At 44.9% G+C, this 13,956-nt stretch overlaps 1 protein-coding gene across 3 annotated transcripts in view; it reads right to left on the bottom strand.

Annotated features, from left to right (window-relative positions):
- The window catches only part of ADRA1A (adrenoceptor alpha 1A), a 136,066-nt gene extending 129,648 nt beyond the window's left edge, over positions 1-6,418 (bottom strand). The window contains exons 1-2 of one of the 3 annotated variants that reach the window (XM_074195194.1): positions 6,024-6,418; positions 622-2,360 (exon numbers count right to left, since the gene is read on the bottom strand). In XM_074195194.1, coding sequence (XP_074051295.1) covers positions 622-1,504 — 883 coding nt within the window. In that variant the 5' untranslated portion in view covers positions 1,505-2,360; positions 6,024-6,418. Of the gene's footprint in view, positions 1-621; positions 2,361-5,221; positions 5,258-6,023 lie in introns of those variants that run through there. The other 2 variants (XM_074195198.1, XM_074195195.1) reach the window with 2 other exon arrangements.
- Positions 6,419-13,956: the final 7,538 nt, after the last annotated feature.

The raw sequence follows: 13,956 nt of genomic DNA, 5'->3' as shown, positions 1-13,956 counted from the left end.
ATATCTTGGATATCATTTCATCTCACACATTCAACTGATAGATGAGAAAAACGAAGGCCCAGAGTGGTTGATGTGACATGTCCAAGGTCACAAAGGTAGTAGAGACTGGATAAGAGGACCATCATTTTTGAGGTGGAATGGATCTTAAGACCTTGGAGTCCAACCACTTTCTTCATAGATAAAGAAAAATAAAACCCAAAGAGGAGGAGAGGGTATTCCATGTGGGAACCAACCAGACTGGGATCAGAAGGTCCAAGGCTGAAAGTAGGAAGGCACCTTAGGATCATCTGCTCTAAACCCTGAATGAAACTAAGGAAGGCACTAAAGCTGAGGAAAGGAAGTGACTTGACCAAAGTAATACAAATAAATTCAAACACAGATCCTCTGACTTCAAAGACAAGACTTTTGCCCATTGTCTAAACACTGCTTCTCCTAGAGTTTTTTGATTACACATTCCCCATGCTGATTCTGTATCCCAGATGCTGATGGACCTGCTACTGACAGAGAGCTTGAACAGCAAACCTAAGGAGCCTGGAGGAGAAGCATCCATCCTATTTGGCAGGCAAAGTTAAGAAGTACAACTTTGTAAAGGGATTTTATTCATCCCCTCCAAAGACTTACCAATTGGCATCACTAAGAAGAATGGGAGCCAGCAGAGGATGAAGCAGCCCACCACGATTCCCAGAGTTTTTGCTGCTTTTTTCTCTCTGGAAAACTTTAAAAGCCTCACAGAAAAGTGAGTCTTGTTCTTGGAGCTGGATCCAGAGGTGCTGGCAGAAGGAGCATTTTTTCGATGGATTCTGAGGGTCACCTGCTCGGAGTCTGACTTGTCTGTCTTCAGGCCATGCTTGAGGCCCTTGCTTTCTCTCTTGGCCACCACATACACTCTGCAATACATCACCAGGATGATGGCCAATGGAATGTAGAAGGACCCCAGAGCTGAGAAGAGCACGTAGCCTGGCTCCTCGGTGATCTGGCAGATGGTCTCATCCTCGGGGGGCTGTTCTTTCCAGCCAAAGAGAGGTCCAATGGAAATGGTCAGAGACAGAGCCCAGACACACATCAAGGCCAAGAGGCCTCTTTTCTGGGTCACAATTGTGGGGTAGCGCAGCGGGTAGCTGACCCCAATGTACCTGTCAATAGAGATGATGCACAGGCCCATGATGGAGGCCGTACAGCAAAGGACATCAACTGCTGCCCAGATGTTGCAGAAGATCCTGCCAAAGGCCCAGTAGCCCAGGATCTCCAAGATGGCAGAGAAGGGCAGCACTGTGGAAGTGAGTAGTAGGTCAGCCACGGCCAAGTTCACGATGTAGTAATGGGTGACAGACTGCAGGTGCCGGTGGCAGGCTACCGAAAGAATCACCAGGATGTTTCCCAGTACCCCAAAAAGGATGAGGCCCCCCAAGATGACACCCAGCAAAATGGCCTTGGAGATATTCACTGGCTCCTGGGCCTGGGTGCAGTTGGAGCTGTCTGAGGCATTCTCAGGGAGAAACACCATGGTCCCCCCTGCCCCCCCAGAAAGCACCTGGGCAAAATGTGAGTTCTCGTTCTGAAGAGTCAGGAAAGAGTTCTCTGGGGAGTGGGGGGCGTAGTCAGGTGATCAGTCAATCAGATGTTGAAGTCTCCTACAAGTGCAGGGGCTTGGCATGACAGAGAATTCCGACGAGATGGGCTGGCAGAAGCGATGCCAACTTGTCTTGGAAACCCACATGAGGCAGAGGAAACCAGAAGGCAGTTCAGGGAGGCATGGTCAAAACTGCAGGCCCCTCTGCCTCTGCCCCTGCACCCCTGGCCCCACCCAGATGAAGCCAGGCAGACAAGGGGCACTTGTTAGCCACAGCACCTCTGAAGTCCCAGAGCTGCTGCTTCTGAAGGGAGGCTTTAGCATGGGAAAGGCATTGAAAATTGGGAATGAGATTGGGGGGATTAAACTAAAGGAGATTCTGGGGTGATTCACTTTCCAACTCCCTGGGTGAAGGGAGGATTCAGTATCCCATGTAATAAAAAATCTTTTAATCAAAAGCCAGATAACCTCTACCTGGACTCCCAGTCCCCTCCAGTTCCCAAATGGCTAGACTTTTCAGACTCTAAAGCCTCAGGTCAAAATCAAGGTCACGTTCAAGGAGTGTGGTCAGCTTCTCAGTTCTGAGGAGTTCCCTCTCCCCAAGGTAGCAGGACTCCTGGGCTCATCTGGAGGGAAAAGGAGGGGGAGGAAGAGCCCCCCTAACCCGCACAGCCCCTCCTAGGACACTGCTCTCATGGCATGTCACCCATTCAAGGGCTGAATGAGCAAGAGATGGGGGAAAACCTGAAGAAGGGGTGGTTCCAGGGCTCAGCTCTGCTTCCCAAGGCTCCTGGAAAAGACCAGAGAAAAAAAAGGGAGGATAAGAGTGAAGGAGTGTAGGTTGTCGTTCCGGGAGAACACCACTCTTCCTGGGGAGTCTAGCCCTAGGTTTCTCTTAATTCTCTTCTTGAGACCCCCTAAATGTGGGAATTGTCCCCCCTCCCCTCCTGGGGTTCCACATCCCTGGCATACAGGCTTACTGACTGCTTTGCTCCTAGCTCCCTCCATCAGGAAGTCTGGATTAGCATTGAGTCAAGTCAGAGGACCCCAAACTATTCTTGAACTTCACCCCCACAGAAAAGAAAATGAAACCCTGACGGTCTCTGAGAAGTCACTGCTTGGGAAGTGGGTAACATGCTGAATCTGAAAGGAACCTACAGAGCAGCTGTTCCCTTATTTTCCAGAGAGGTAAACTGAGACCCAGAGAGGGGAAGCAGAGAAGGGAGGAGTTGAAGGTCACAGAGGACAAGTGAGCATGTGGCCCTGCCTCTCCTCTCTCCCAAACCAGCCCATTTGACCTCTAAAAGAAGCTACTACCCACTAAGGAGAGATTCTGCTAACAGGTGCCCCAACATTCAGCTCCTTAGAGAGGAAAACCTGGGGCTTGGCTAAGATGGAAAAGGGGGTCTGGCCTCCAGGGTAGAATCGGAGAAGCCTGAACCCCCAGTGGTAGGCAGCTTAGTCCTCTGGGGGGACCCATACCCCCTGAACCCACCAGGAGCTGCAGAGTCCCCAGGGGAGCCCAGGCAGATGCTGGGGTACCCAAGCCGGAGGAGTCTTTGGCTAGCATCTAGCTCAGGCTGGCACTAGGCTGGTATGGCAGTCTACACTGGTCTCGGCTGCTAAAGGCAACAGGGAGCCCCTCTCCCACCCCACCCCACCCCTTGCCTGTGCTGTGATGAGTGTTTGCAATTAGAGAGATGGGGGGCAGAGGGGGGCAGGATGGGGGTGGGCTTGAACTCTGAAGTGCCTGGGCATCCACCTGGAGAGTTTCTAAAGGCTGCTCCGGGGCCACTTGGGGTGGCAAAGCTTGGGGTGGGGATCGGGGGGGGGGGGAGTGATGGAGGGGGAGTCGGGAGACCTGAGTGCCAGGCCTCCCTTGGCCAGCTACTAGCTCCAAGATCTTGGGTAAACCATGGCAACTCTCTGCGCCTCTGTCTTCTTATCTGTGAAAGGGGCTGCCTGAGCTGGCTGAGCTGGCTGAGCTTTAAGGTCCCTTGCAGTTATGGGGGGGGGGATCCGAGAGCCCCATGCCCTCCTGGCTCATTTTCTCAAAGCTCTCTTCTCCTATTCGGTACAAACACAGCAGTGGTGGCTTGGGGGGGGGGGGTTGTTTATTTTTTGAAACACTTGTCTGCTAGGAACTAAGTTCAGGGAAAGTGGGTGTTGTGGGGGAAAGGAGAGGATTGTGTGTGGGTGTGAGGGAGACAGAGACAGAAATAGAGAGAGACGGGAAAATTGAGAGAGATAGAAAAAATAGAAAATTTTAGAGAGACAGAAAATTAGATATAGAGAAACGGAAACAAAAATAAATAATATAGAGAAACAGAGAGACATCAAGTGGAGAGATATGGTGACAGAGATGCAGAGACAGAAAGACAGAGACAGGAATAGAGAGACACAAAGATAGCTATAGAGGCAGAAGTAGAGGTAGGAACAGAGACAGACACAGGGACACAGAGACAGATACAGAAAGGTAGAGAGAGACAGGGACACAGAGGGACAGACAGGCAGAAAAGTTGATGTATGTATATATATCTTATTATATATTGATGAGAGAGAGAGAGAGAGGAAAATGGAGAGTCAGAAAAATAGAACTATAGAAAGAGAGGCAGAAAAATAAAGAGATATATATATAGAGAGAGATAGAGGGAATCAGGAAAATAAATATTATAGGGGCAGAAAGAGACAAAGGTAGAGTGATATAGAGAGACAGAGACAAGAGAGACACAGCAAGATAGCTGTAGAGACAAAAACAGACGCAGGAACAGAGACAGACACAAGGACACAGAGAGACAGAGAGACACAGAAACATAGAGAGACATAGAAAGGGAGAGAGAGAGAGAGACAGAGAGAGAAACAGAGACAGAGAGAGACAGACAGACAGAGAGAGAGAGAGAGAGAGAGAGAGAGAGAGAAAGGGAGAGAGAGAGAGAGACAGAGAGAGAAACAGAGACAGAGAGACAGAGAGAGACAGACAGAGAGAAAGAGAGAGAGAGAGAGAGAGAGAGAGAGAGAGAGAGAGAGAGAGAGAGATGCTGAGACTGATACTGAGACACAGGGATAGAGACACGGAAAGAAAGAGAAGCAGAGAGATATCAGTCAGAGAAAGGTGCAGAGACAGAAAAATGCAGAAAGCTAGAGAGATAAAGATAGACCGAGAGACACAGACCGACAGAGACACACAGAAAGATAGATCTAGAAAGTGAGAGAGAGGTTGCAGAGATAGAAACAGAGACACAGGGGCACAAAGCTAGAGAGCTAGAGATAGACCGAGAGAGGCAGAGACAAAGACAGAGACACAGAGACAGAGAAGGGGGGGGGGGCGCAGAAGCGGAGGGAGAAAAAGAAAGGGTGAAACTGCGGAGCCCCCCCACTTAACTGAGAATCAGAGGAGCTGGATTCGAATTCGCTCCGCCGGCTTCGTTCCGATTTGTGACCTTGGACCAAAGGCTTGTCCCCTGGGGCCTCAGTTTCCCTCCCGGACCCCGAGGACCCTCTCAGCGGGCCGGCCCGGGTCCCGCTAGGCTTTTCCTTCAGCTGCCTGCTGTCAGCCCGGAGCCGGCTTCGGCGCCAGCCTGGCCCTGACCCCGGCACGGGCTAGCGGTCGGCTCTGGGGTCCCCGGCGCCCCCCGGCCCCTGCCCACTCACCTGCCTGCGGCCCCGGCCCCGTGCAGCCGCCGCCGCCGCCGCCTCCCTGGGAGAAGCCGCCCCGCGCCGGGCAGCGCTGGCCCCCCGGCCGCCCCGAGCCGGGGCTCTGCCCGCTGCCAGGGGAGCCCGAGGGGAGACGCCGCCGGGCTGCGCGCGGCCCCCGAGGCTGCGGTCCGTGCCAGCCGCGCCGGGCTGCGCGCTGCCCCCGAGGCTGCGGTCCGTGCCAGCCGCGCCGGGCGCCCGCAACTTTGCTGCCCGCTGATGTAACAGGCGCTCCCCTCAGCGCCTCCCGTAATGTCCTGCCTTTACCGTATTCCTCTGCGGCAGGGGCCGGCGTGCGCCCCGTCCCCGCCTCTGCGGGGAGGTCCCCCCTTCTGCTCGCCCCCCTCGGGCCGCGGGAGGACAAGAGACTTCCCTTGGGGCAAGAACGAGAAGAAAAAGCCCTGGGCGCGGGCCGGTGCCCGGGGAAAGTGCAAGCAGCCAGAGGCTGCAGAGGGAAGCACAGCCCTAACCGCCGCCTGCATCCATCACACACAAGCACGGGCAGCAACACACACCTACAAGCACACCCGGGCAGAAACACACGCCTACAAGCACACCCGGGCAGAAACACACGCCTACAAACACACACATGCGGAAACACACGCCTACAAACACACACGTGCACACGTATTTGCATGCAAATACATAGGCACACAATACACATACAAAGAGCATGGTTGAAAGACCCAGTGAAAAGGGCACTGGCCTTGGAGACATGAGGCCAGGAGTGCGAATCCAGCCTCGGACACTTGCTACTCACTGCTGTGTGACCTTGGACAATCACGTCACCCTGACGGTCTCCCATGCAGGGCCTTCTCCAACTGTCCCGACGCCTATGGGATCCCAGGACCCAGAGGAGAAAGTAAGGCGGCTGACTTAGCCCAACTACCCCCCGGCCCTCACGCCAATCCACTTCATGCGCCTGGCATGGCATGGCCTCCCTGATGTCATGGTGTTCTTGGAGAGGGAAGGCCAAACATCATTCTAAGGATGCTGGCTCTTGGGCGAAGGTCGGCCCAGATTTGCTGTACTGGGCGGATGTGGCCAAAGCTGGCCGTTCCAGGTAACGCGGGTCCTGATTGACCTGGGGAGCTGATAGCCTGAGACAACAAGGCCAGTTGTATTGGGAGCCAAAGCTCATTTCTGAGCGGCTGTTTGGGGATCTTTGTAGGCCAGCTTTTAAAGACCAAATAAAATCAAGCGACATTGCACTCAGACTGTTTTCAGGAAGAAAAAAAAGGATTTTAGACAGGATTTATGAAGCGGAATCCGGCTCCGAGCCCTTCCAAGGACCCAAAGGCACTCTTCCAATCAGCATCTTTCAAAGTCCTAAACCCTGTTTTGAAAGTTCTTGTTATCTGATGGACAAGAGGTCTTTGAACCCTGGAGCTGATGGTGACATACGGCTTTTCTCTTGTTAACCCATGAAAACCCAAAGTATCAGGACTTGAAATGTCTTTTCTAGTACATTCCATGGACAGGATTTCTAACAAAGTCATGTTGCCAGAGGTTGTGGACTTTATATTTCCTTGTGGGCTGGGTGAATTCCTTCCACGCAGTTGTCACGGGCCAATTGAAGTGGAGAACCGAGACCACAGTTGCAGAGATAAACTGCTGGCTCACAATGGGAGAAAATAAAACTTGTTTTATAACAGTGCATTTGATATGGAGAGAAAGACTGAAGGAAAGAAAGGGGAAAAGAAAAGGAAACAAGTGTTTCTTAAAAACTCATAGCCCTCAAAAAAATATTTCATTTGATTCTCCAAGCAAATCTGGGAGGGAAGTGCTAATATGATTCCCATATAACAATTAGGGAAATTGAGACAGACAGGTTAAGTGACTTGCTCAGGGTCACACTAGTAAGTATTGGGCTGAATTTGAACTCAGGTCTTTCCCATCCAATCCACTTACTGTGCCAAAGGGGCTCTGTCACATATAAAGTATATGATTTTTGGGTAAGATGCTGACTGATGGAACTTAGCCTTTATTCTTGAAGAAAATCATGACATCAGGGAGGTGATGCCATGGCAAGAACTTGATGGGGGGGCTGTGCCAAATCATCAGCTTTGCTTTCTCTTCCGGAGCCATCTGGGTCCAGTGGCCAGTGAGGAATCAGGATGACTGGAGATGATGCCTGCACGGGACACTTATCTAAGGCCACACAGCTAGTAAGTATCAAGTGTCTCAGTTCCTTCTGACTCCCAGACCGATGCTCTATCCACTGTATTACCTAGTTGCTGCTGACGTAAAGTGGCTATCTTCTCCGATCTTAAAGTTTCTTCAACTTTAAGAAAGGGGTCTGGGGCAACGAGGTGGTGCAGTGGATAGAGCACCGGCCCTGGAGTCAGGAGGACCTGAGTTCAAATCCAGCCTCAGACACTTAATAATGACCTAGCTGTGTGGCCTTGGGCAAGCCACTTAACCCCATTGCCTTGAAAAAAAAATCTAAAACAAAGGGGGTCTGGATTTTACAGTCCCTAAGATCCCTCTTACTTCCAAGATCCCCATAACTAAAGTTTTCAAGTTTTTTTTTTTAGTTTTTGCAAGGCAGTGAGGTTAAGTGACTTGCTCATGATCACACGACTAGATAATTATTAAGTGTCTGAGGTCAAATTTGAACTTAGGATGTCCTGATTCCAGAACTAGGGCTCTATCCATTGCACCACCTAGATGCCCCCTCCAATTGTTCTTAAATATAATGAATGGATTAATGTGGTGGAAAGAGCACTGAATTTCTCTTCCAACTTTAATGAGTCCTGATTGATTAGCATCTGAATCTGACCCTTACTGTTATTGTGACCTGGGGTAAGCCACACTTTAGGGAACTCAGTTTCCTCAACTGTAAAAGGATGTGTTGGACTAATCAGAAGGGTCAAGGTAGTACAAGTGTTATGGCTTACAACAATCCTGAGTGGTCTTAAAATGAAAATTTTTACCAAAATAAATAAAATATAATAGAACCTAGGTAATAATACTATGTGATACTCTAAATCAATATACACAGCAAAGATTCTTTTTTTTTTTTTAGGTTTTAGCAAGGCCATGGGGTTAAGTGGCTTGCCCAAGGCCACACAGCTAGGTCATTATTAAGTGTCTGAGGCTGGATTTGAACTCAGGGACTCCTGACTCCAGGGCTGGTGCTCTATCCCCTGCACAAGATTCTGATGGATGTTTTCATTTTCTACTTGAGTTTGATACAACTGGATGAGGGGGTCTAAGAGGTCACTTTAAGCTCAAGATCTCTGACTGATCAATCAACTCATTAGCATGCATTTATTAGACACCAACTTTCTTCTAAGCACTATATTTGCTTCTGAAGATGCAAATACAACAAATGCTCCTAATATGGTTTTTGAATGATGTTGCTTGTCTTCTCAGAATTCTTCTATAGCTCAAAGGCCATGTTCTCCAGTCTGACATGCAGAGTTTCACATTCATCCTTATCTCACGCTGCTCTATATTTGATATCAAATGAGATTTTTCTCAGTCATTTAAAAATTATCCACAGATTCTCCCTCTCCGTGTCTTTGTTCTTGTCCATCCATGTCCTGAAGCAAAAACATCCTCTGTATATCTCTGTCTATTGGCCACTCACACTTCAAGGCTCAGCTCAGATGCTTCATCTTTCAGGAAATCTTCCCTGATTCATTCTTGCCTCGCTCCCTAAAGCTATTCCAAGCCACTGCTTCCTGGACATGCTCAATGAACCTCATTTCTAACCCTTCTACATTGACTATGCCTGCTCTAAAATGATGTTTTTAGAGTGATGTCTTATCTGCTCCACTAGGTGGCAAGCTTTTGGAGATCGAGCCAGGCCTGCTGTGCCTTTCAATCTCCTGAAAGCACTTAACAATAATGACTTGCATAGTCAGTGTTTCAATCACATTTATCAAATGGACGAAGAGCTGAGTGATCAGAAAGTCAGTTTAGAAGGTAAGTTCAGAGGAGTATTTAATTTAATTGCCTCCTTTGAGAGGTGAAGCAACTTGATCCAATAGAAATGAAATAAAGTCAAAAGAAACCCAGAGGAGAATTTCTTAATCATCAACACTTCTGTCCAATAAAGTGAAAGCCACTTGAGGGTAGCAGTTTTCAGTCTTTTTTTTTTAAATCATCAAAACCTCTATCAGTGCCATGAATAGAGTGAATGATTAATGGTTTTGAATGGCATTCAATTGAATTCCTTCTTGGCCAGTTTCTCATAATTACCCTAAGGATGATTTCGTGATCTTGGATTTCTTTTATCTTAGAGTAGGAAATTGGAGAATTTCCTTGAAAGAAAACTTTGGTGTTTTAAAGGGGAGTGGATAAGGCAAAGTCTGGAGAACAAAGCTTTTCACAAAAATATTGAACTTTAAGAGATGAGTTATGATCTATTTTTTTTTTTTTTTGCTTTTTGAAAGGCAATGGGGTTAAGTGACTTGGCAAAGGGCACATGGCTAGACACTAATTAAGTGTCTGACATTGAATTTGAACTCAGGTCAGGGCCAGTGCTCTATCACACCATCTAACTGCCCCAAAGTTATAATCTATTTTAAAGAAATTATTAACTCCTAATGTGCAAGAGGGAAAAAAAGTCACAATTTGCTTTACTTCATAAGAGTTTTTTTTGTTTAGGAAATGAATCATCTCCTAAAATATAAATTGTGCTAGTTACTTCAGCATAGCATAAACAATAAATGGATCCTATCCCTCAGAAAAACTTGTGAATGTGAATAATAATAAAAATAAAACAGTAATAATAACTGAACTATTATATCTTTATTTTGCAGACTGACATTCATAATCCACCGTAGCATAAAATTGAGATAAATTAGGAGTCATATGAGGAATGGGATAATTAAAAAGGCACCCAGAAGAATGTTTGCCCAAGCTTCTTTGGTTAATAAGTATGAAAGGCTGGCTTTGAACCAAAGTTTCAGTAATCCTAAATCCAGCACTTTTCTGACAACGCCACACTGCTGCCAAAGAGGCATTATTTCTTTTGCACCACCCGCTTTCTTTATCTGGATAACCTGTCTATGTCCTCCCCAAAATTTTTCATATGAGATAGTTGAGGCACAATAGTCTTACAGTTTTTTTAGTATTTAAGCAATGAAGTATGTAAGCTATTCCATCGAAATCCCTTGAATTTAGAAAATTATAATTATTCACCTCCCTTTCTGATTATACATTTACAAGGTGAAATCCTTTAGGCTACTTCTTGCCATATGATATTGACAACTGACAATATTCCTCCCTGGGATTGGCCATGAGCAACGTAAAATGGGAAGATGCAGGATTAAGTTTAATAATATATATTTAATATATATTAAGTTTAATATATATCTATTTATATATGTGTGTGCATAAGCATACCAATTTGTGTGTTTGTCTGTATGTATATATTAGGCTAACTAAATATGATAGATATCTTTTGTAATTTATGAATTTCATTTTAGAAACTGAAAAATATTCTAAGAAAAGGTCCCTAGACTTCATTAGACTACCAAAGAGGTCCATGATATTAAAACAAACAAACAAACTGATAACAACTCCTAGCAATACTGGTATAACACTTTGGAGCACTATAGCATGGGTTCAAATATCACACTACCTATGAGATCTTGGGCAAGCTAATTTCCCCAGGTCTCAGTTTCCTAAGCTGTAAAATGAGTGGTTTGGACTAGATGACTTCTGAGGTCTTTGTTTGCTCTACATTTCAAATTTTAGGACCTGGTTTAAGATCTCAGGGCTGGTACTCAGTACTTTAGTAGCCCTCAGTCCTCAGCTACTAAATGATGTCCATGGCAACCAATAAAATAAGCCCTGAGAATGCAAGCTGGAAAAATCACATTCTACTTCAGCATCATTTTGAGTCCTCAGCTAATTTTAACTGCATTATTTTAAAACAATAAAGATATTTATCTGAGTGTTTCTAAATTTCGGATATATATATATATATATATATTTGATTAAAATATGGAAAAGTTGTTTTAAAAGAAGGGTTATAGGATCATAGATTAATAGATGAGAGAGAGAGAGACCTATTTGTGAGGGGCAGGAGGAAATTACACTAATTTTACACCCACTACAAAGAGCCTCTTATCTGTTTGATGACTGACTTTGAGAAAGAACTGCATTAGTTCCTCCTGCCTCCACCAAATCTCTCCCAGGTGTAGCAATTAGGATTTCTTTTAAAATGCTGAGCCTTTTCATTCATGCAACTGAGACCCTCACCCTGAGATTTCTCCTCCACCATGGTCCTTCTGGAGTATTTGGTCATATGTATTATCAACAGGAAAATCAGCTAAAATGTTTGTGGGTTTTTTATTAATTTATTAGTTTTTATTAGTTTATCATTTTTATCAATTACTATATCTTCTTATCTATTTATGCATCTATTTATTTATTTACTTGTATCTCTCTACTTATTCACTTATTTATTAATTTATGTATTTATTCATTTCTCCCTGTCTCTGTGTTTGTCTCTCTGTGTCTTTATGTCTCTATCTCTGTCTCTATATTGTCTCTGTGTCTCTGTCTGTCTGAATGTCTCTGTCTCTTTTTCTCTCTGAGAGTTCAATAGTATCTGTGCTTCATTTCCTCTACTTTTTGGAGCTGATTGTTTCAGTTATCTAACAAAGAAAAGTTTTCATTTTCCTTCTGATGGCTGAGGTGTATTATAACATAAATTTGCCAATGAACGAATGTTGAGAAACTACCGTAGCATGTAAATGGAAAAATAAACGAAAATGTCAATTAAAAAAAGAAGATATTTAAGATATAAGGATATAAGAGATAATGAAGCCATTCCTTGAATTTCTGTATCTTTGAGAAAGGATCAAGAACGTCATAACATGTGGCCTATTTCCCAGTTATTCACAGAATGGGACCACAGGACCACGGGACCACGGAACCCTGAGTTTGAATCCATGTTCAGTTATTCATTCACTGTGACCACAGTCAAGGTCGTTTTCCTCCTTTAGCCTCAGCAGCACTTGGACCTCAGGCTCACACTCTTTCCTAGGGGTTGTTGGAGGAAAACCTTTTTAAGTCTTAGACTTCATAGATGTGAACTATTATGCACTGAAATGATTATCTGAGATTATCTGAGAAAAGAGCAATGGCTTTGGAGTTACATGTCCTCTATTTGAATCCATACATCCATACTTTGCATGCAAGTGTCCTGCAACCATGTTATTTAACCTCTCTGGGCTTCAAATTCCTCTTCTGTAGAAGGAGGAGTATGAGACAGAGACCTTGAAGGTCTCTCCCATCTATTGATCTATGATCTTATACCCTTAAGTAAATAGTCACTTAGTCTCTGTAGGTCTCAGTTCCCTCATCTGCAAGGCAGGGAGATTAGAATTAAATGCCTCCTAAGAGGTGAAGATTCTGTGATCAAAACTATCAAAAATTTAATTCAAGAAATATTTCTCAAACTCTTGAAGTACAATAGTCCATAGCACTTAATGAATTGACTAAAGATGGGAAAGGTACCATTCCCATCACTGGCACACTTGGAAAGAATAAACAAACAACCAATGACCCAGTCCATGTTTTCAGGATAATTATTTTCTACTGTCTAAAAGACACTTAAGTCTATTTCAAGGAAAATGAGGAAGTTTGTGGTAACAGTGGAATGAATCAATAATTACTTCAAATAGGGGGTGCATGTGATCACCAGGTAGAGATGAGCTAACATCACCTTCTGAGCACGGGAAAAACAAGCCTGTATCAAAACCAGAGGTGAAAGAGGGACCATGAAGTTTAAGGAAGGACTAATGGTCCCATTTAGGTGGAACACAGAGTTTATGGGGAATATTATGGACTCAGACTGGAAAAGTGAACCCTAGAAAGAGAGGAATGGCAGAATGAGAATTCAGGAACAGGGAGTCATTGGAGATTTTTCTTTATTTTAATCGACATTTTCGTTTATTTTTCCAATTACATGCTATGGTAGCTTTTCAACATTCATTCATTGGCAAGTTTATGTTATAAATTTTTTCTACTACCCACCCTCCCTTCCCTCCTCCCTATCCATGGCAGTGAAGACTATGCAAAAATTGTACATGGACCTTTGTGCTTAATTTATTTACATATTAGTCATTTTGGGTAAGAAGAATTAGAACTAAGGTGAAAGAAAGAAAACCATGAGATAGGAAGAAAAAAACAAGAGAAGTGTTAAAAAAGTGAACATAATATACATTCAGATTTCATAGTATTGTTTTCTCTGAATGTGGATGGCGTTGTCCATAATAGGTCACTGGACATTTGTCAATGACAAGATCAGAACCTTGGCTCTCTGATCTTTCTCTTCAAATGGCTATAATAATCCTTGAACAATCTACTTCAGATGGTAGCTACAGAAAAAGTGCTGTGCAAACTAGGGATAGGTAGGTGATATAGGCAAGTCTGAGGCTGAACTTGGAGGCAGGGAGCCCTGAGTTTGAACCTAGCCTCACAACAATGACTTTGGACAGATTTCTTAACTTCTCTCAACCTCAGTTTCCCTATATGTTAACAGCAAAACAGGAATTTTTGAGGATCAAAGAATGTTAGTTGGTATTATTATTATTATTATTAAATTCGAAGGGTTAGGTGAAGATAGGAAGGACTCTTCCTCCATCAACATTCTCACTGAAACATTGCAGAAATCTAACAATACTGTAGTTCTTTCATTAAACCTACTTTGTAAATATTACTGAGAA

This window comes from Macrotis lagotis, chromosome 1 (genome assembly GCF_037893015.1).
Source record: "Macrotis lagotis isolate mMagLag1 chromosome 1, bilby.v1.9.chrom.fasta, whole genome shotgun sequence".
NCBI lineage: Eukaryota > Metazoa > Chordata > Mammalia > Peramelemorphia > Peramelidae > Macrotis > Macrotis lagotis.
Note: the sequence above shows the minus strand (reverse complement) of the source record. Positions and strands in the feature narration are given on the sequence as shown.